The 24102-nt window shown below is 38.5% G+C and overlaps 1 protein-coding gene across 1 annotated transcript in view; it reads right to left on the bottom strand.

Moving 5' to 3' along the window:
* LOC140165162 (low-density lipoprotein receptor-related protein 6-like) overlaps positions 1-9460 on the bottom strand; it is a 55841-nt gene extending 46381 nt beyond the window's left edge. The window contains exon 1 of the mRNA XM_072188604.1: positions 9284-9460. Within this exon, the coding sequence (XP_072044705.1) occupies positions 9284-9329 (46 nt within the window). The 5' untranslated portion in view covers positions 9330-9460. The remainder of the gene's footprint in view (positions 1-9283) is intronic.
* Positions 9461-24102: the final 14642 nt, after the last annotated feature.

Below are 24102 nucleotides of genomic sequence, written 5' to 3'. Positions count from 1 at the left end.
TTCAGAAACAAATCACTGTTTTTATACTTTTTAGACACCCTGTATAGCTTCTATATAGGGGCCTATTGTACTTTCTTTTAGTTCACAGCTGTGTGGTAATGATTTTCCGCAGTTTAAAATTGGTTGCAAAAATCAGTGAACAAAACAATGTGAAACAATGGTAATATGGGTCAAATTTGAACCAGAGGTACTGTAAAACCACCAAATTTTGTGAGAGATTTAATTTTGCAAGAGGCGGTAATTCCCAAAATACTCGCAAAATTGCTCATTTAGTAATCAAGAAAGTCACAGTAAAACTTCCAGTTTTGCGAAATTGTTTTTTGAAATGTGATATGAAGAAACTGTTTAAAAAACTTTTCAGCATGTCAAACTTCTGAAAAGAAAAGTAAAACCACCTTTTTTGGAATTTGGTACCCTTTTGTGCAGTAGGTTTTTACAAAATCTTTCACCAACCCAAGAACAGCCAGTGCACATTGAAAACAACAACCAGTGCATCTGATCAGATCTGAACTGCTAACATTCGTATGAATAGCACATTGCTCTTACCAGAGCAGAAGATTGAAATTATAGGTTTCAATAGTGTTTGCTGTTTTCCAAGTGGAAGACATATATTCGAACTAAATTAATACATAATGGAAACTAGAATTAACTTTAAGAAAAAGACCAGCAAATCAGTGACGTAGCTAGGGGTTGTGGCGTCCAGGGCTAAGAATACATAGTGCCGGGACATAGTGGTGCCCCCCCAAATTTTTTTTAAAAACAAGTGAACGCGGAACACATGCAATTTGCACAAATGTTCACCATTGCATCTACAGGTACAGTTGGATGTTACTTAAACTAGATATCATATAATGGAAAGCTGCGTGCACCTGCTGGTTTTGTTTCCTAGGTGATATGTAAAGAACTGTGCTTCCTGAACTGTCACAAAAGAGCAGTATTGGCTGAGATTGGTAATGCTAATTGCTTCAGTATTACATATCTAATTCTAGCAAGGTTTGATATTCAATAATCAGAGATGCCAACATAGATACAAATTCAATGCATTTTGAAATCATAGGGTACGGTATGACATGAATACAAATTATCACTTTTCACATTAAAAACACAAACAGTTTTAAAAAAAAATAAATCAACCATGAATGATCCTAGCATTTAGCTCTACATGGTGTAGGTCCACGGACACTCCAAAACCAAAAAATAAAATTAATTATTATTTTTTTTTTACAATTTCTGAAATTCTGAAAAATCAGATTTTTAGTCAGAATTCCTAAAAAATTGGAATTCCGAATAAAATCGGAAAATTGGCATCTCTGAATAATAATATTAAGCAGATTTTATAATCTAATAAGGTGTGACCATAGATGCTACAATAAAAGCCATAATGTATGATTTCAGTCAAATTTTAATTTTGTTATTGGCAAAAATTATTACCGGGGTACATAATATTAGTAAAAACTGTCAAGGAGGTTTTCTGATCATTGTAAAATTAAGAAAACCACTTAGCCGCTTGACTGTGGAGCTCTATGGGGAACTGGCAAATAAAACTGGGGATCCTCTGTTTTATTGTAACATTTGACTGTAATTAAAGCACATCAGGCTTAGTCTTTCATGTGGTATTTTATTACACCATTGGGCATGACAATCATGAAAAAAGTACAAATTCAAGAAAAATTGTGGGCATTGCTGTAGAACAAATCACACATTATGGCTTTAAAGAAAACCCCTGCATAAGCTCACTCCATGGCTATTCCATTTAAAATCCACACTACCCCTGTGCAAGATTTAGCTAAAGTCTTCTACAGAGGGAGTATGAGTTTCAAATAGAAGAGACATTAGGGTATCTTCCATTTGAAATACTCACGACATTTGTGAAAGATAAAGGTAAAGCCATAATACAGGGGGAGTATGGGTTTCAAAATGAGAAACCCTGACCAATTACATTTGAAAAACATACTCCCTCAGTGGAAGATATTTCCAAAATCTTCCACAGGGGGAGTGTGGATTTCAACTGGAATAGTCCATTAGAAGGTTGGTGCCAAAGGGGAAATGCAAAAAAAAATTCTTGTCAAATTGGGACAGAAAAAAAAAAAAAAATGAAAATTTATGTTATTGATCATCAATCATTCTTTTTTGGCCAACCCATTGAAACCCTCAATCATGAATACCCATCATTAAAAGAAAATCTGGAAATCTGAAATATTTGGCAATAAAATGCAAAATTTTCTTAAGATTTAAATGTGACCCATTGAAACCCTCAATCATGAATTCCCATCATTAAAAGACAATCTGGAAAGCTGAAATATTTGGTAATTAAATGTAATTGTATTGGATTTAAATGTGATTCTTTACACAAAATAAAAAACAAAAACTTCCATTTCAATGTATACTCTAAATGCAGAAACCAGGTCAACAAATGGTTGAAATTCAGTGACTAGCTGATATACTCAACAATAAAATCTGCAGAGCTGTATTTGCACTGAGCTTGTTCGACATGCTGCACTTGTTGAACAGCAAATCAACCGAAAAGACCAGAATTTCAATATGGTTAGGGCAGTAGAGACACAGGAGGGTCAGTACAAATGACCATACCGAAATGTGCTGTAAACATTGGTTTCCAGCCTTTTAGTATATATCAATGACCCCTTTTTGGGGGCAATTTTTAAATATTTTCAGATTTTCTGGAAAATAGCCCAATTTTGCCTAGTACTGCATAGCCAAATTTTTGCAAATTTGTGTTAAATTTGGGTGGAAATTGTGTCTTTTGCTATACCGTACCGATGGGTCCAAACTTCTTGAAAAATTTGAATACAGATGGGTCCACTTTCAAATTATCAGCGGCATACCCCAACCCAAATCAAATTGACCCCCCCCAGTATAGGGTTTCCTGTGTCTAAATTAGTGGAGTGTTGAACAAACAGAGTGTATTCAGTTGTCAAACTGCGTGTTTCTACTGAGGGCCAAATTCCGTGCCATGCCGTGCCGTGCGGGTCATACCGGTAACAAGCCCAGTAAAACGATCTGGGTAATCGGTTGCCGTGTCATGCCGGGTCATGTGCTCGCTTTTTTCGTGATCCACCTCTTGAGGTGGATCATGCCGGTCAAAGCGTGTAATCCGCGCGCGTAGAAACGAGCCGTGTCATCGGTTGCCGGGTCGAGGTCATGCTTGTTGCAAAAATAACGCGATTTATATTCTACTTGTATAGTCTAGCCTGGGCCTATAATGTGGTAGGTTCCTTCTCTCTGATATTATATACACTGGCATGATGTGTGGCTCGCATGAACTTGATGAAGTAAAATGGATATGACTTTACTTAGTCTAGGCCTACTTCTTTATAGTTAATGAGTTGGTTATATATTTTGGCTGTAAATTAATTATCATAATAGCCAATTACTAGATCCACTGGTAAATTAATGCAATTTGTATTTTACGAAAACACTAAATTGTGATTGTAGGTCATATGCCATGAGCTGCCATTCGTGAGACATTTAAATTTAGGATATGGATACAACCGTCAAATCTGTTTTCCGTACTTCGGTTTACAGGAAAAAATGCCATGCATCGTAAGCGAGACACGGCTTTCTGGTCTCAGTAGAAACAAGCTGGGTAACGGTGGCCGGATTATGATCGGTATTTTGTGCCCGGAAAATAGCGGGTCAAAAAGCCGTACGCTCAGTATAAACACGCTGAATGTCCAGTCACTTATGGACTAGAATGGCCTCATGGCATAGTTCAATAAGCTCAATCAAACAATCATATTGCAAAATTTGACCTCAAGTTGCAGACTATGAGTTTTTGTACCCAAATTGTCAAAGGTCATTCAATCAATGTACAAATGTATTGGGGTTAAAGAACTGTGCCCTGATAGATGAGCATGTTGTGGATCCTAGGGAGTGTAAACAGGATCTGTTTCAACCGGTGTTTAATCTTTGAATGAATACAGTATACCTCATTGTATAAATAACAATCTTTCAAATTGAGCAATGTTGACATACAAATTGGTTAAATTTCATATTACTGGTACTATTCTTGTTCAACAAACATTGACATTCTCAGTCAGGTTCTTGTGCATTTATGTGCACAAGTTGATAGTTTTAAGGCGACTGGGATGGCAAAAGCCATATTTTTTGCGAGTTTTAGCCATTTAACTAAAAACTGTGCCATGAAAATTCTTTTAAAATATTAATACACTGATCTTGTAGGAAATGAGTCTTGGGAGCCAATAATCACAATTTTCTTGCAGTTCTTATTGAAAAGGCCACTAATATTAAAATTGTAAGTTTTTCCCCTTCCTGAGACAAATCATGCACATGGGGTGGAAATGACACCCCATTAGGCCCCTAACAGTCAATTTTGAGTTTCCTGTCACATAATTTCTGAAAACAAGTGAGGTAACTTTTTCATTATTCATTATTCATTATTTTTTCTGCCTTTCATTATATGACCAACACACATGTAAAATGTGTTGTTATTTGCCGCTCACTCACTTGTAGCTCGTTCACGTAGCGTTTTCGTTGTCCCACTGGCCTACTACAACACGTAGATTGCCTGGCGATCGGAGTGTTATCGTCAGAGCACCTCGGACTAACTCACTTGAAGATGGATGTTTAGCCCAAATGAGATTCAAAAGTATATTAAAAAGAGTCTGCAAGGTTGACAGCAAAATGCATGTTTTAATTTTGATTTTTCACAAAAAATAAAGGGATATTCATAACTTTTTTTGCAAATATAAACAGTATTTATCGGTATTTTTTGGTAAATCACAATAATGAATTCAAGTGAGGGTCAGAAAATGAAGTGAGGGCGGGTGACGGGAAACTCAAAATCGACTTTCCTTGGCCTTATCAAGCCATTCTAGAACCCATACTATTATTCCCCTTCAAGTGTGTGTCAGCTTTATTTGTCTGATATTTGAATGCAAGCACCACTAGATCATGCTCCCCTCCAACCCGCATTGAGGCAGATAGACATATCTCCATTAGTGCTTGACAAATCAGCGAAGATTTAGTACTGGTACATCTAACTTGGCTTGGCTCCCTGGGTGCACTCCCATGGAAGCTCCTCCCCCGGTCGAAGGTTTCTGGGCAATGTACACCGATTAGTTAGTTGCCAACATTTGACCGATATTACATAGCTCAGCGGTAAAAGATGTATGTCCATAATAGCTGAGGTCTCAGAGCTCAGCAATGAAACTCCATTTTAGTTATTTGGAGTTACATCTTTGTGCCGCTGAGCTCCATATAAAATATACGGTACATGTACTGTGAGATATGAACATAGGTCTTTGTGTCGTTAAGCCCTTGGCTCAATGATGTAATCATTAATATGGCATCTAATATAATGGAGATCTTTAGCCTTTAAATAGCTGCTGAGCATAGTATTTAGCAATACTACATCAACTGTGTACCGGTAAGCAAGCTAAGTCATTTGTAAAGCAAAAGTATTGTTACTAAATTTATTGTGAATAGACCTTTTCAAAAAGTGAGAATCGGCATCGGAAATGTTTGCAAATTAAAATGATCACATGGACGCGAAAAGACACATAAATGCTCCTCAACTGTGTGCATTGACGCAACGCACAACTGGCGTAAGTGCGTGCCCAAGAACTGCGTATGATGACCCGTTTTTAAAAACTGGGTCATCACTTCGGAAAACTTCGATATGAAAAGGTCTATTAATTTCCAAATATAACAAGTTATGTACAATACATTCGAACTCTAACAATATTATATACAGATTGAAGAAAACAATGCATGTTGAAATACAAAATGTGTGTCTGCAACGAACGACTCATTTTGTTGTTTGCGTCACAAATGTATGTCAACCAAAATTGTGTCAATTGTTAACAATGGTGGTTGCAGGTGTTATTATTTTGGCACAATGAAGTTTGGAATTCCATGCATTTACAGTCCACAACATCCCAGGGTCTTTTTCCACCCTAATTTAGTTAAAAAATATGTTCACTATATTTATCCTACTGCACTTTGCATAAAAAAAATTAAATAAAAATAAATGCACAGCAATGTTTCAATCAATGTGATTGCTGATATATATTATCATTATGACATTATGTGAATAGATTTACTGGACTGTGATACAAATTAATTTTAAGGTGACCTTTTTTTTGGCAAGGAATGGGCATGTATTAATATTCCTAGATATTTAAAGCTCTGTACCCACATTTTTTGGGGCACTAGCCAAGCAGGCTTGCAACTTGAACAGGTTACAGGCCCGACATAAATTTTTCAAGCCCAAGTTTTTCCCGTTATAACAAATACGAAAGAGTAGATGATTAAGAGGGAGCCAAATTGACCCTGCGTACCCTCCAGCAGTAAAAGTCAAAATTCTTGGCCACAGTAATATTCCTTTGAAAGACCATTTCAAGACCGATATTCAGCTTGATTATATCCAAATTAGTAGTATTTGTGCAAATTTTTAATGCTCCTCACGTAATTGTTTCAGGAATTAGGAGGGGGCACCATTCTGTATTCTAGCCCTCGGGCGCCACAACCCCTTACGGTCTTCCTCATTGTACACTAACCATTGATGATTCACAAGGTTTGCCTGACTCGCTATCAATCTTCTGAGCGATCTTCCGTGCTCTTGCTGTTTTCTTTAATTCTCCCTTTATAGGCCATATCGAGGGGTCATTGACAAAAAGTCATAACTACATTTTGGCCATTTTGAGAAAAATAACACATTGACATGTAGTTTTAAAGTCTATATGTTTCACTGACCATTGATTTCAATAGGGTGCTAAATGGAGTTACTTAGAACTATGTGTTTATGGACAGTTCTTATGTTTTTGAACATTTTGATATCAAAATCTCATTTTCGCAAAAAATGGAGTTACGTCTTTGTGTCACCGACCCCTTAATATTTTTTATTCATTAATACTTTTTCCTCCTCAGCAGCACTCTGTTTTGATGGGTCTTTACCCCTGCTACAAATTTCCACATTCCGAACAGTGACCTCAAATCCAAAACTTTGATCCAATCGGTAATCGTCATTCAGAAATTATTCAGTGTCAACTACTAAATTGCATTTTCAATCGAGAGGGGATGCCTTGTATTCAATAGAATTCAGCAAAAATCTCAAAATTTGATTTTACTTTACTGACTCAAGGAAGGTATGGACTATACTATTTAATTAAGGTGGCCTTTTAAGATTGTACATTATGGCTATTAATAATAAAGGCCCAGGCCCCCAACTCAACACAAAAGTTGGCAACCATGACAGTTACCAAATAGCGCGGAAAAGGGGTAATTTTTTTACCAGTAGTGAGGACCGTGATATTGGCAAAATAGGGGGTATTTAATTTACACTGTCCGCGAAATTTGACCGTGAAATCAGCAAAATAGGGGGTATTTAATTTGCACTGTCCGTGAAACTCTAATCAGTGAATTTTATATCAAAGTTTAGTGTCATTGAATTCTAGTCATTGAAAAACACAAGAAAGGGGTTGTTTTTGGCCAAATTTTGTCCTCGATTTTGCATGAAAAAGGGGGGTAAATTTGATGAAAAATCATTACAAAGGGGGTCTTTGAAAGATTTGGAAACTCTCATGGTTGCCAACTTTTGTGTTGAGTTGGGGAGCCGGGAATAAAGGACACTGACATTTCTGACACAATACAAATGTATGCTACACAGTGCATGCTAGTAACTTGTGTGTGTTGTTGTTTTATTGTTTACTTTTTGCTTGATTGGTCCCAGGGTTTGATGCTCTGATATATCAATAAACAAAACTGTTGTTAGATCCATGCATATAGCGTGCACACCAGGTCAAATAAATAAAAAAACAAGTAAACTTATGTCATGATGTAACATGTTATTTAAAATAAAGTGATTTGTAACAAGTGCACCATATACAAAATGAAATACTGGTACAGAAAATAAATAAATACATTTGAATAAAGAATCAAATTTAAACAGATTTTTTCCCTTTATATTTTGGTCTTAAATGCCTCAATGTGGGTATTTGTAAATTTGTTTGCAAAGTTTAAGCATGTAATTTATCTTTTCTTTCTTTAGTCAGTTTGTGCCAAAATTGCTGTTGACCTACAAACTCAAGAAGTTGCATTTAGGTGTAAGTTGGGACATGTGTAAAAATTACAAATAGGCCTATGCTAAGAAATCAGGTTTGAAAAATACAAATCGTACATCATGGCTTTTTAGTTTTACACAAAGTTGCCTGCAGTGGCATGCGCAAAGGGGGGGGGGGGACAAGGGGGCACATGCCCCCCCCACTTTTGTTGGTCATTCGGGGAATTCGGGCGACGGTGCAAAAACGTCAAAATTTGCCACCTCAAAATAGGATTCCTGGCCTAATCAGACTCCATTCGGGGTAACTGAACAACCTGGCCCCGCCACTTTCAATGTGCTGCGCATGCCACTGGTTGCCTGCACTGATGATTTTAGTTTCTAGTGTCATTTCGGAGTTTGTGTTATCAGGTCTGTTAATTATATGTATTTAAATTTTGAATTTACATGTAGGACTTTGTGGTAACACTTTGTGTTATTAGAACTTTGGGTTAACATTAATGGGACCTGAGTGGGATAGGCCAAATTTACATGTATGTTTTTACACAAACACCCAGGTGCTTGTGCACCATCCACACCCCATTGCATGGTTAATAGGGTTTGTGCAGGCCTGTAGCCAGGATTTATTTTGGGGGGGGGGGGGGCAGGGTTTGCAGGTTTTTGCCGCAGGTGGAAAAAACCGGTTTTAACTGCTTGGCAAAAACAGTTTTTGCCAGCAAAATTGGCAAAAACTAAAAAAGTGATTTGAAGTTCAGATTTTTGATCTCAAAACGAATTATTAAATTAAAAAATTAATTTCCGTTTTACTGAAATGTGGCATATCAAATTCAATTTTTTTTTCATTTTAAGGACTTGATGAGACAAAAAGTAAATTGAATGATTCATTAAAAGATGTATGTTTACTGTTTATGAGCTTTCTGTGTACTTTTTAACATTTGAGTGACTATAAATGAGTTTTTGCCGGTTTAAACCAGGCAAAAACCAAACCGGGGGGGTGCTGATTTTGAAAAAGTGGACCTTTTTGTCAAAATTTGGACCTTTTTAGACTGGGGGAGGGCGGATTTGGACATTTTTGGACCAAAAGGCATAAAAACCTCTATTTTTTTTTCGCCGCTATGCTCGAAAATGGGACTTTTTGGGTCCAAAAGTGACTTTTTGGCCTTTGGCATGGGGGTGCATCACACCTCCACACCCCCTGGCTACGGGCCTGGGTTTGTGTTAATGAGTTTCCATTGTGTTACTTACCATTGATCAGAATCAGCAGAAAAATCTGAAGCCATATTAGTACCATTCTAGTGGAATTGTAAAACTACTCAAGTTGATGCAAAATGATCTGTCCAAATTTCTGAAGTATCAGGGTGCCAATGCAACAGTCATCATAGTTTGTTCGGAAGTTTGTTGATACAGCGTCGCCTGTAATTTCACTTCACAAAAATGGAAATGATAAAAATATCAGACATAAATATAATAAAAATTGATATAATGTAGTATTCAAATTCTTCCCCAATCCTAAAGCCATGATTTCTCTGTGTTACAAAATCTAAAATCTGTGTTACAAATTGATGATTTCTGTGATTTTCTGTTTTCCACAATAAAGCGCTGAAAAGTTAAAACAAACATGTTTTAAAAGTGTATTTTGTCTTACCTTTTACTGTAGTTTGGCCAGAATCTTGCATCTTAGGCCTATAATTAATGCTAGAATGGATTGTTTAATGGTTGATTACTGCTAAATTAACATTTTTTTTTGTTTTATTTTGCAAATCAACACAAAAGTTAGACATTTTATATAGTTTTTCACTATTTTGTGCCATTTTCAATTTTCCGTGAGCAAACCCCGAATTCCGTGAATTTGTGTCCGTTTTTCCGTATCACGGAGAAATCATGGCTTTACCCAATCCCCCTATCCTGGAAAATGTGGGGGAACTGGTGTGGTTGTAAGCTGGGATTTAGGGAATAACCGGTTGATCAGGAGTGGGGATGTGTAGAATATATCAGTGATGTACCACTTTTTGGCTTCTACCTGTAAAATCATGTAACCTGCATTGATACTGATGCCACCAATAGAACAAGAAGATTTGCCCCTTCATTTTGCATACCACTTTTTTCTCATTTCTTCACAAAATGAATAAAAAAACTCAAAAAAATGCAATGGGTGTAGTGACCTTTAAACACTGCTTAACAGCCTTTGCATCAGGGCTTGAGATTGGAATTCCAGTTTCCTTTCTCACAAAGTAAGGGCTAAGAAGAGTAAAATTGTACAATTGTGCATGTTTGGGAGTGGCCTTCTCTCCTTTCTCCTTTTGTTTGTTTGTTTGTTTGTTCCATTTCTTGCTTTGTTTATCAAAGCTATCTGGGTCAGCTTGCATCTTTATTAGCCTACACTGGCTATCCAGGCTTGTGCATTTTTACTGTATGAGCTTGGAACGGTCCATGGATTTCCCATGTGTCCCTCACGGACCGACCTGTGTTAAACAAACAAACAAACAAAGCATAGGCTTAGGAACTGAGGGGGTGGGGCTTGGGGTGATCAGCCCCCTCAATAATTTTGGAGCGGGCTGGAATACCTTTCAGCCTCCCCCCCCCAATAATCCTAGGTGAAGTTAAAAAATTGTGATAAAATACAAATGTAGAAGGAAATGTTTTTTTATTATGTCTTTTAATGTAAACAATGCAAATGTAATATTTCATGTAATTTGGCCTACGGGCAACAAATTTGAAATAAATTTAATCTGAATCTGAAAAACTGGTGTTTGTGACCTATATTTTGCTCCAAGGGGAAACCCCCCTTGGGTAACCCCAGGGTGGCCCACCAACAATATTTCAGTTTTCAGCCCCCTCCCCCCCCCCATGTTGAAAATCTTCCTAAGCCAATGTTAAGGGTAGTGATTTTCATGTTTTGTTGGAAGCCATTTTCCAATTGGTACTTTACATACACAGCAAAAAATATTAAACTTAAAGCTCGTACGGGAGCCCAAGTATTAGGCCTACTTTATTGTATCAGTGAAAAGGGTTCCTATTTTTAGTTGGTCAGTGAAAAGGGTTCCTATTTTAGCTGTTGTAGGCTGTGGCGAAGCCAGAAAAAGTGGGAATTTTTGGTTTTTCTGGCGGGGGGGAGCAACAGAGGGCAAGAGTTCTGACTGGGGGCATTTGCCTCCCCATGCCCCCCCCCTGGTGCTGCCACTGGTTTGTAGGTCAGTAATAAGGGTTCATGAAGGTTGGTGTTTAGGATTGGGAATTTGAGGGGCTGCTTGACGGTGATAACACATAATGGTACAATGTATGCGAGAGGCCCCCAGGCCATAGTCATATAGCAGTACCGCTCACTGCTCGCGCTATGCGAAGGGCATCACGGCGAATGAGGCTCATGCCCCCTCAATCGCAAGTAGTCTTTGACAAAGACTATCACAGCACAGACATTATTTGTCCGGGGAGTGGAATCACATGTTAAGGTGGTACGGGTACATGTGCGGCAGTCAAGGGTCCCTTTTTCTGGCTCTCCGGCAGTTCCTCAATGCTGGTATCATACTGTCATGATGCACACGTATTGAAGACACCATGACAGAATCAAGGCTTGCCATTGGCTGATATGTCTTGCTGCTTGCCGCAGTGGCAGGAAAGCCTGACAGGGGCATAAGACCCAAATTTGGATCTGGTTTGAGCCTCAAATTCTGACAAATGTAGCTCAAATTTGGGGAAAAAATTGAATTTTTAGCTCCACTACAGCCTATAATTTGACCCTAATTTCATATTTTGCCCGAATATTAGTTCTTAGACTTTTAGTTTGGCGCTGTGCGGCGCACACACCTACCCCCTCCCCCCGGGAATTTGTCACCCTCCTGAAGGAAAAGCTCTTAGGGACCGCTCACAAACACTTGTTAGGGGGGGGGGGGCCTGATGCAAAAAGGGGACCCTTACAATTTTTGACCGTCATAGGGGGGGGCCTAAAAATGATCACATAAAATCTTCTTTTTATGACATGTTTCAGTGGTTATCTACGATAAAAGCTTATTCCCAAAATTTCAGTTGATTCCGATTTTACGCTTATGAGTTATGCATGATAAATGTGTATCACACTGTTCCATAAGCCACTGGGCACTGTTGTAATTTCATTCTGGTATACCAGAACGTAATTCAAATTTGACAATATTTTTGCTAAACAAATTAATCTGCAAGAAATTTTTCGTACATAAACATTATGTTGCCAGAGATTTCCAGTGGTATAAAAATCTCAACTTTTTTGGAGAAAAATGGGGGGGGGGGATGAGGCTGTGGATCACAAAATGCCCTTTTAAAACATCACTCGGCTCAAATGAGTCAGAATATGTTTATCCTTTTTAAATCTAGCCAGAGGTCCCGCCTGAGGTATAGGCCTACTCCCCGGCCTACTCACAACCTGACTCACACCTCGGTCACGACGATTTCCACTGACTTCTCTGTACAGTGAGGAAGAAACAGCGTTTATACTAAATACACCCATCGTATCATGTGTGAGTTACCTGTGGTGAGTTACGGTTTTTGACAATTGGACAAGCCTTAATATGGTTTATATAACGGCTCCATACATTTGATGTATGTATATACTAAAGGGCCACGCCGTGATGTTAGACGGATGTTTCAGGCTAGTTTGAATCGGAACACACTGTAATACTTTAGTAAAGGTCTGTATACGGGAGCCAAGTGACCAGAAATAGGCTTACCGGCATATCCACCCCGGGATCCACCAGAGCTGCCAACATTTGAATCTTGAAAAAAGGAGATTTCCTGTTGCAATCAGGGAGATTTGTCAAAATGTGTACATCTTAAGGGATCTAAAATGAGCGTTTATTGCGTTTCGACAGTATTTTTTGTGGGACATGAGAGCACCTCGGACCTATCGAATTGCATTCTGAATACGAAGCATGTCTTTCTGATATCAAATAATTTTCATTTTTTGAAAATCACAATATAATACAAATTTTATGACAAATTATAAAAATTTGATATTTTTCAAATTTTTGATATATAACAGTCCTCGAAGTAAATTATATAATCTAATGATATATTCTTAAAGTGTATGTAGCAGGAGGAAAAGCCGACGGTCAATTGAAAATTTTGACCTTTCATATTGAAGATATGGATTTTTTCCCAAAAGACCTAATTTTTTTGGTGTTTTGGGAAAAAATCCATATCTTCAATAATGAAAGGTCAAAATTTTCAATTGATCGTCGGCTTTTCATCCCACCTACATACACTTTAAGTATAAATCATCAGATTTATAAAGTTTACTTCAAGTACTGTTAAATATCAAAAATATCAATTTTAATGATTTGCCATAAAATGTGTATTAAATTGCAATTTCAAAAAATCAAAATTATTTGATATCAGAATGACATTCTTCGATTCAGAGTGCAATTCGATATGTCTGATGTGCTCTGATGTCCCAAAATAAATACTGTCCAAACGTTCATACCCCAGCCCTTAATGGATGAAACCATTTCCTTTTCAGGGAGATGACCAAAAATTAAGGGTTCCGAAGGTTTAAAAGTAGGGAGTCTCCTAGTACAACAAGTCATAACTAGAATATTTTCTCAATTTGAATTTTATACCATATACCACCCAATATAAAAATCATCGTATAGATCCCTGTAGGCTACTAGGAGTCTCCTGCGAAAAGAGGGAGAGTTGGCAGCTCTGGATCCACCGACCATCTCCATCTCCATCCCCATCCATTATTAATTATTGTAAGCTTATGCAGACTCACCTGGTGTTGACGCATATCAAATGGATCAGGAGTAGTGTAGTGTCAACATCAAGTCATGAGCGTGCAATACACTTGAATGAACTCGAACCAAAACAACCAAGCCACTGTCGCTGCAATTCATTCATAGATGACATACACATGACAACCAATTATTTGAACGCAGTTTTCTGTGTGGTGTCGCTCTACTGCAGAAATAATGCAGTACCAAGTACGCCGGCTGTTGCAGTTGACAAACTAAAGTCTGCTCATGTAGCAGTATTTACGTATTTAAAACTGTCTGATTCATTCATTCAATTTATTCGTTGGCTTTATCGATTTCATCTTGCCCGCAGTACACACCTCCTAATTTTCATTGATGGATGACATCATCAATGACATGGTTGTTTGTAGTCTCCTACACAGCCAGTTTGCGTCGGTCTGACACTCGTCGATCCTCCTTAAAATGTTCGTGATAGCCACATACAGTCTGGCCGCGAGACTAGGTTGTTTGGAGTAAATTAGTCTTTTTCAAATCCTACCTTGTGCGGGTGAATCAATAGAGATTAATGAAGACTTCAAATGAGACTAAAGATTTGACAATTGGGTGGAGTCACAGATATTGGAACACACTCAGCTTCAAAACTGCAAAATGTTCAAGTGACAGAAGTGCAGTCAAATAAAAGAAGGAGAAAGACTCGCAAAAAACAAAGAGAAAAGAAAGAATGACAGGAAAGAAAGAAAGAAAGAAAGAAAGAAAGAAAGAAAGAAAAAAGAAAGAAAAAAAGAGCTTTAGAAAGAAATAAAGAATGAAAAGAAAAAAACTTGAGGAAGGAAAGAAAGAAAAAGATAGAAAGAAAGAAAGAAAGAAAGAAAGAAAGAAAGAAAAAAGAAAGAAAAAAAAAAGAAAAAGAAAGAAAGAAGGAAATATAGACAGAATTCACAGAAAGAAAGGAAGAAAGAGAAAAAAATAAAATAAACTTTACAGAAAGAAACAAACAAGTAAAAAAGAAAACAAGGACGGTAAGAAATAAAGAAAGAGGACCTTATACAATAAGAAAGAAACTTGAGAAAGAAACACGAAAAAGAAAGAAAGAAAGAAAAAAGGAAAATGACAGAAAGAAAAAAAAAAAAAGGAAGGAAGGAAAGGAAAGAAGACAGAGAAAAAGAATGAAAGAAGCTTTAGAAAGAAAGAAAGAAACAAATAAAGAAGAAAATGTGTAAGAAACAAACAAACAAGACTGCAGAAAGAAAGAAAAAGAAAGAAAGAAACAAGGAAGGGAAAAAGAGAGTTAGAAAAAAGGACGATAAAGACAAAAGAAACTTGTAGGCCTACTATAACTATTTTGAAGCTAAAGTGATGAAATATGGCGTAAAAGTAGAATAAATGCCCGCGAAGCATGCTAAAATTTGCACTTTGGGGACTAAAATGGGCAAATATGAGGTTAATTTGGTCAGAAACCCATTATCAGCAGGGCCGTCGCAATAGGGGGGTGTGGGGGTGCGACACCCCCCTGGCGATCCCTAAAAAAAAGGAAAAAGGAAGAAAGAAAGAAAGAAAGAAAGGGAGAGAGATTAAGGGGAAGAAAGAGGGGGAGAGACAGAGAGGAGGGGGGGGGGGGGGGGGGGGGGATAAAACTACATTCAGTTCGTAATATAGGCCCTATTGGGCCGGTATTATGGGGCTTAAAAGGCTACAATGATGTGCACAAAGAACTAATGATTTTGCAAAATCTAGGCTACAAAATTATGTGCGCATCCCATGACCCCTCCGCACCGCGCCCTTTATCAGCACCAATGGAGATTAGCCATGAGCATAGGCCTAGATCCCAGGGGGAAGGTGGATAAATCCCCCCAAAATGGTCCATACAATTAATTACCCCTAACATGTTGACACTGACACCTGTATTATGGGTTTCTTGCCAAATTAAACTCATATTTGGTTATATAAACCTAAAAGTGCCAATTTTTGCGCGCTTCGCGCGAATTTGTTCCACTTTTGTAACATACGTCACCAGTTTAGTTTTAATATGCTAAGTTTTCCACGCGCTTCGCGCGCATTTGTACAATAAGTTGATTTTGTCACCAAAAGGTGCTGGATCGATTCACTTCAAGAAATATTTTCAACCCCACCCAATGTTAAAAAGAAAACTACGCCACTGACTATAGACAGGGTGGCAAGTCAGTCCCCTCCCCTAATCAGTCGACAGAAACATAGGCGTAGATCCCGGGGGAGATGGGGGGGATTTATCCCCCCCAATATTTTGCCAGGGGGATGCTCCATACAATCATCCCCCAATTATGTTGACGCCTGAATATAAGTTTCTTACCAAAATAACCTCATATTTGCCCATTTTAGCCCCAAAAGTACAAATTTTCGCGCGCTTCGCGCGCATTTATTCCACTTTTGCACCATATTTCATCAGTTTAGCTTAAAAATAGCAAAATTTTTCGCGCGCTTCGCGCGCATTTGTACCATTAACTTATTCTGTCGCCAAAAGGTGCTGCTTTCACTATACTTCAAGAATTTTTTCCAACCCCATCCCCCCCAATGCCTCATTTCAAATATATAGTTTTAGTTTTGGTTTTGGTTTTGGTCACGTGGTTTCCTATTGTCCTGCCTAACCACTTGAATCATAAGATATCGAACTCATTGTTTCTACCTTTTGTTTAAAACCGAACATTTGTGTCAGTCAGTTTCGGTTTTGGTTTCAGTTTCTTATAAGTGGTGTGGATCGTAAAATTATTTGATTTGAAGTTACCTACTCTAAGTATACAAAAGAAATGTTTAAATTTCGCAGTGCAATATTCACGAGCAGAGAAGTCGAACAAAGCAGTCTACATTTGAAAGCATTGATTTAGTTTGAAAGCATTGACTTGAGACTACGAATTAGCCTAAGCTGATTTCACTGTGAAAATATATAGACCATCGAAATATTTCCACAGACATTACAATAGCCTCTTGACAGATTATGACTTCATTGATATCAACACTATTATACATAACTCTATTTATGTGCATGTCGCATGACGGAAGATCAATATCATAGAAAGCTGGTTTAAACTAACTTTTATTCAATTTATTTATTGGAGAATAGAGAGAGAGAGATAGAAGAGATCGCCAGGGAAAGAGGGTATGTGTGTGTGTGTGTGGGGGGGGGGGGGTGTAGGCCTAGGTCTCGTATATATCCATCATTTGTGTCTCAACGATGTCTATGCATAACTTATCAAAGAGATCGCCCGCGTTGATAGATATCGATAATGAAAATGTTAGCACAATAGGCTATTATATACGTATGGTTATAGGCCATTATACTTTTGATTATATATACCCAGCACAATAGTGTTATGATTGCATACCAGTTCATCTCCACATTTTAATCCCTTGATTTTTGGTTTCTGAACAATAGAGAAACCAAAACTATATATTTGAAATGAGGGAATGTCAAAAAGAAATCTACGCCACTGGACAGAAATGTGGTGAAAAAATTAAATTTTAAACCCAAAATTAAGCCCATTTTGGAACATTTAGTATTAAAATGCCAAAATTGTCGCGCGCGCATTTATTTCGGCAAACCCTTTTAGTGAGTAGATCTCAAACACGATCACGAAGTCTCAAAAATGACAGTTATATTTCCATCTTTTCTATTTATATGTAAATCATTAATATGAATGCTACTTGTAGGGCAGTTCCATCTCCACTGATGCTTAAAATAAGCATTTTAATGCTTAAAAGCTCATGAGCTCATAAGCTGGATCAAAATACCGGAACTAAATTAATCAAAAGTTGTAAAGGCCTATGCATCTTCCTTTAGCACGATTTTAGGACAATTGTCCTCATAGCTTTCATTTTAGCATTGAAATTGCATTTTTTCACGCGCTTCGCGCGCCTTTGTCCCGATAATGTTCTTTTAGTAGCAGATCAGTAGGACGAGTTGGAAATTTTGCCCCCTGGCTCAGTGACCCCGGTACATCCCATTGTGAATTTTAGCATTGAAATAGCAAATTTTCGCGCAATTTATTAAAATTTTGTTCGCTTAGTTTCCCGGTAAAGGAATTCTGGAACAGTTTGGAAAGACTTGCGTTACAGTTGTGGAGGAGGGGTCAGGGTGTCTTCTGTCCGAAGCGCCAGGGGTGGCAATCATGTGCCAGCAAAAGGTAAATCAGTCTATATACCAACTTTTTTTCTCGACAGTCGACACCCCCTGAGAAAATGGTCTAGCGACGGCCCTGATTATCAGGCGTCAACATTGGGGGATCTACGCCTATGCTAAATAAATAAATAGGCCTAAACTTAAAGAAAGAAAGAAAGAAAGAAAGATAGAAAGAAAAAAAAAAAAGAAAGAAAAAAAAAAAAAGAAAAAAAGAAAAAAAAAAGAAATAAATAAAGAATGAAATAAAGAAAAAAACTTGAGGAAGGAAAGAAAGAAAAAAAGAAAAAACGAAAGAAATAAGGAAGGAACAAAAAGAGATAGAAAGAAAGGAAGAGGGAGAGAAAAAATAAACATTTCACAAACAAAGAAAGAAAAAAGACAAGAAGTGTAATAAAGAAAAAGATAGAAAGAATACATGAAAGGAAGAAAAAAGAAAAAAATGAAAAAGAAAGAAAGAAAGTAGGCCTATAACAAACAAATACACAAACAAGAAAGAAATAAAGAAATGATTTACATTTCCACCTTGTACTTTGTACCGAAGAATACATTCACGAATCACGAATCGCTCCGAAGTATTCCGCATTCCGGTATGTACTAGTACACACTAGTACCACTCAGGCGGTGATGGAAGCGATATCGCCAATTTTGAGGTCGCCATTGGATTAACACATAATCATGAAATCTTCACAAACAATTCTAAATTTGTTACGTGGTGTCAAAGCAAAATTATCTTACTCTAAAACCGTCGGGGTTCTGCAAAGTACCCCACTGCAAGTATGCTAATTTTCCATTTGTAATTGCTAACCGTGTATTTTGAATGGGGCTGTCAGCCCTGTATCTTCGCCAGCCTCGTACGTCACGGTCGCGCTTCCTATGCCGCCTGGTACCACTCAGAAAGCTACTGACCGCCCTCTTTTGTTATGCATAATCTAGTAAGGTCCAGAATGAAAGTCCCGTTCTCGGTTTGAGTACAAGAAGTTTTGAAGGTGTTTTTTTTAATAGATTTGAGGACGCTGAATAAAATGAGAGGGTCTGACCATAGAACAATACCTGGAAGCGGCACTAGAAATTAGCACGAGGCCGCATTCATATGTAGGCCTAAATAGCGTATTGTTATTTAAATGTGTGCCCAGACGTATTGAGGGCGACAGTCATGTTATCCAGACAGAGAATGTCTTGATGCGCCAGGCATGTAAAATTGCTGAGTGAATGTGTATAAATCCCCTTTCTGTATAGGTAATAAGCTAGTATATTTCGTGTTCCAGTTTGCTATAACAAAAAAAAAAAGGAGTATTATATTAAATATATTAAGTGTATAGACTTTGAAATTGACGTGAATTTTGAAGTGCAGAGCTCCAAATCTAGCTAAATCGTGTAGTGTGAAATTATGCTGTGTGACCCCTCTGCGTGGTAGAATTATATTCATAAAACATTGAATTTAACATATAATATGGGCAGCCAACCACGATTTATCAGCATTTAAAAGATATATTAATTAATAAAGATAAATGTGACCATCCACCACAAAGTGGTAGTAAAGTCGGCTCTAGGTCATTTTCTGCTTATTGCAGATTTTGAAAGAATTCACTTTCAGCTTTAAAATAACACCTCAACCAGCTTCATCGGACATCTGGAAGTGAAGTTATGGTTCATCAAATGTCAAATTCCTCATATATCTTACACAAAAATCCATTATACTGTTTTTGATTTATCTCAAAATGGAAAATGCTGACTTTACGACCAGTTTGTGGTGGATGGGCACAAATAATCAATAATACAAATGACAATTTAACTAGTAAACAAGTCTGAAATCTTAAAATGTTGCCACGTGATTTCCCGAACACATGATATGTCAACATGTGACCATTATTCAGATTTACCTTAAGTATTTGGAGTATGGTGCACGGCTTGCAGGCAACTGTGCATTTCTTTACCTCTGTATAAAATCAATATAATTCATGCTGGGAGCCAAGTAACATTCTGTCTGCTTAGTGCAGATTGGTATTTTATTTTACTTGAAAGCATAATAGAAATACATAAAGACGAATAAGGCGCCATGATGGAAAGCTATGGAAGGTCAGGTCGGGTATCAAAGGTTATTTTAACTTCAAATACTACTTGTGTTTCACACCTTGCCTCTGTCACGTATTTCCTTCATATTATTGACCTCAAGTCCTAATTTTGACTTTGCTATTGCAAAATGTCATTTCATATCAAATTAGTAGACTTTCTTTGAAAAAACATATCACTGGTGCCTGATGGGAATACCCGTCCGCCATTTCATTAAACTGGATCGTTTTCGCCTGATTTGTGCCCAGATGTATTGGGGGCGCGCTATACTCTCATTGAACAGGCAAAGTTCGCAAAACTAACAACGTTGTTATTTGCCAATATCAATTAACATGATCCAAGGGGTCGAACATGAATTATTCATAACGGATCGATAACTGGCCTCACTTTCTAGCTAATAAACCAGCGGAATTTTTCATAGGTTTTGCGTTGCTAATAGAACAACCGTGAATTTAGTGTCACCCCCTTGGTCTGACCCATGTGGGGAACTCTCGCTAGAGGGCGTTTTTCAACGATTGCTACATCAAACATCAAAAATTATACTTCAAATAAGGTCTTTGTTCAGGAGCTTCTGAAGAACTATGACATCATCTGCATCCAAGAACACTGGCTCTTTAATTTTGAGAAAGAGCATTTGGAAGATGAGTGTAATAAGCACACCTGTTTTGCAAAATCTGTTGACGATGAAGACCCCATTTCACCCCGGCAGCGTCCACGTGGATATGGTGGTGTTGCGATTTTTATTCCATCACAATGGGCTGCAGTTACTCGATTTCGCATGGAGACCATCGGCTATGTATTGTTACTATTGATTTGCCAGGATGCCATTTATGTATCATAAATTGCTATCTACCCTGTAGAGGCTATGGAACTTCAAGTGACATGCTCAAAGACTCCCTTGACCAGTTACGAGAGACTGTGATTAAATACAGCCATTCCTACATTGTAATTGTCTGTGGAGACATGAATGCATCTGTGTTTAGGAACAGTCAACTAGCTAGCAACGGACACTCATGATAGACTACTCAGTGAATTGTGCAATGAGCTACACTTTGTTACAGAGAATTACCAACATAGTCCTACTTTCCACCATAGTGACGGTAGATCTTTGCAGATCGACTACTTTCTTATCCAAGCTGACCATGCAAATGTCATCTCAAAAGTTGTGTTTGAGAACAAGCTCACTGGGTTGGATACCTCCGACCATAAATCCTTGGTGGCGCTTGTGAATCATGTCTCCAAGAAAGCTATTGCCCAACGCAACATGAGGAAGGCGAAAGAAGGTAGCAGATGCGATAAAGTTCACTGGGAACAGTGCGATGTCAAGCTATACAAGAAAGTATGCACTGAACTACTCCATGACTTTGACTTCAAAGTAGTCTCATCAACTGATGATGTGCTTCATGAACTACAGTCGATTCTGAAGAAAGCAGCTTTGGACGCTGCCCCAGCTAAGAAAGGGTTTACAGGCAGAAAAAAAACTTAGACCGTGGAGCTTGCAGATCGCAAAGAAAGTCAAGTCAAGCAAACATGCCTTTGGGGCATTAAAAGAAGCAAAGGCCACAGATCCTGCAAACCTGGAGCAGATCGCCAAGCTTACAATGAATTGCAAGACAGCCAAGAAGGATAATCGTGTAGCCCAAAGACAAGAAAGAGCAATGGACAGGCAGAAGACTTACAATGAGATCATGGAAGCTGATGCTAACGATCAAAAATTGTTCTTCAAGCTAATCAACAAACAGAGGGCAACTCCACTGCATACAGATTCAATTCTTAGTGAGGGAAAGCTACTCACTGATGATGATGATATCAAAGAGGCATGGAAGAGTTACTTTCACAAACTTGGAACTCCGGAAAATGATCCCTCGTTTGACGCTGATTATCTAAGTCAAGTAGAAGCATATCTTGAGACTATTTCCCAAATTGTTGAATTTGAGGAGTACATCAACCCAATTTCAACGGAGGAAGTGGACCTTGCAATTAAGAAGCTGAATAATGGAAAATCGCCTGATGGTCATGGGATCCAGGCAGAACATATCAAGAAAGCAGGACCTGCTGTTCTCTTCTCTCTTGCACGCTTCTTTGACCTCATTATGGCAAAAAGGAGAGACCCAGAAGCCTTTAAGAAGGGTGTTGTAATCCCAATCCCAAAGAAAGACAAGAACCATCTTCTGCAGGAGAACTATCGTGGAATAACTTTTACCAGCACAATAATTGGCAAGATATTTGAGAACGTACTTCTTGGACGTATAAGACCAATAATGGAAGCAAAATATTGTCAACTACAGAGAGGTTTTACTGCTAATACTTCCTCCCTGTCTGCTGCTCTGCTCCAAATGAAGTCAAGGATACAAAAAAGGATCTCTTTATTGCAACACTTGATGCAAGAAAGGCATTTGACGTTGTCTGCCACTCTTCGCTGCTGAGAAAGCTATACCTGCAGGATGTGCAGCCCGAAATATGGAGCATTATCAAACACTGGTACGAGGGCGCTTCTAGCCAAGTAAAGTGGAAGGGTAATCTCTCCGATCCATTCGAACTCTTCCAAGGTGTGCATCAGGGTAGAGTCACCTCAACAGAGCTGTACAAGTGCTATGTGGATCCCCTGCTACATCGACTGGAGGAGAAGAGATATGGTACCAGAATCGGTCCCTACTATGTAGGAGCACCAACATGTGCTGATGACATCCTTTTGGCATCCAACTCCATGAGCTACAAGACATGCTGGACGAGGCAGTTCTATACTCACAGTGATTTCTGGAGTGATTTCGCACCCTGGTGGGTGTATGAATGATGAAGTAGTGGAAGTGGCTGAGAGCAGCAAGCACCTTGGTGTAGAAAGAAACAACCACTCTTCAAACAAATCAGTCATCCAAGATAGAACTCTGACGGGGAGGCGCACCACCTATGCTCTCATGGGAGCTGGATTGCATGGCCTTAATGGGATTAATCCCAAGCTTGGAAATCTTGGAAACTGATTCACACTTATGTGGAACCACGCTATCTCTATGGAATGGAAATCATGAACCTAACATTGGCTGACTTGAAAGTATTGACAACTTTCCAGAAGAAGATATTGAAGCAAATTCAACACCTGCCAGAGAAGACTGCCGATGAAGCGGTATGCCTTCTTCTTGGTGCACTTCCAGTTGAAGCCAGAATTGAGCTTAATCAGCTTACACTGTTGATTGTTACCCTGATGACTATAACCGGTCAATCTATTGAGTGGGAGATTGCTGAAAGACAACTGGCAATGAAAGACTTGAAATCAAAGAGCTGGTTCATATGTGTGAACAAACTACTTCATAAATATGATCTCCCAAGTGCCCATGACTTGATCATCAGTCCTCCATCAAAAGCAATGTGGAAGAATGCGACCCATTCTGCAGTAACTACATTCTGGAATGACAAGCTGAGAAATGGAGCCACGAGAAAGTCCTCTCTGAAATATCTCAACACTGCATACTGCGGCATCGGTTTAACCCACCCAACATGGGAAAATGTGGAATGTAACCAGAGAGATGTCTACAGAGCTTCCATCAAGACAAAACTACTGACTGGTACTTACAACCTGCAGGGCAATCGTGCCAAATTTAACCAATTCAACATTGACGCAACTTGCCTGCTGTGTAATAAAGAGGCTGAAACCAGAGAGCACTTTCTTGTCTGCTGCCCAGCCCTTCACAAACAGAGAGACCCCTTTGTCAAGCAGCTGAAAGCTCAATGCGAAAGTCTGTATCCGGGTAGCTGGACACTAACTGCTGAATCTAACACAGCACTTACTCAACTCATTCTCGATCCAACCCGCTTTGCCTGCTATCCCAACCTGCATGCTCACACTGAACCCATCCCAAGACTACTTGTGTACAGACTCCATGTCACAAGATCTGCTATCATCGCTGCTCTGCCTACCTAATGACTTTGTGAAATCCCTAATTGTGACATTTAACTGCATAAAAGGACTTGTATATAATATGACTTTTTACAGAATTGATTTTCTGGTGCTCCTAATGCAAAGGAGGGAATTACGTCAACCAACCAACCAATGGCCACCAAAATCCCTTAATATCACCATAACTTGGTCAGAGAAGCACCCAGCAGCACGATTCCGATGTATATACCCA

The sequence above is a fragment of the Amphiura filiformis genome, chromosome 11 (genome assembly GCF_039555335.1).
Source record: "Amphiura filiformis chromosome 11, Afil_fr2py, whole genome shotgun sequence".
Classification (NCBI taxonomy): domain Eukaryota; kingdom Metazoa; phylum Echinodermata; class Ophiuroidea; order Amphilepidida; family Amphiuridae; genus Amphiura; species Amphiura filiformis.
The sequence above is the reverse complement of the archived record's forward strand: the minus strand, read 5'-3'. Positions and strand labels throughout refer to the sequence as shown.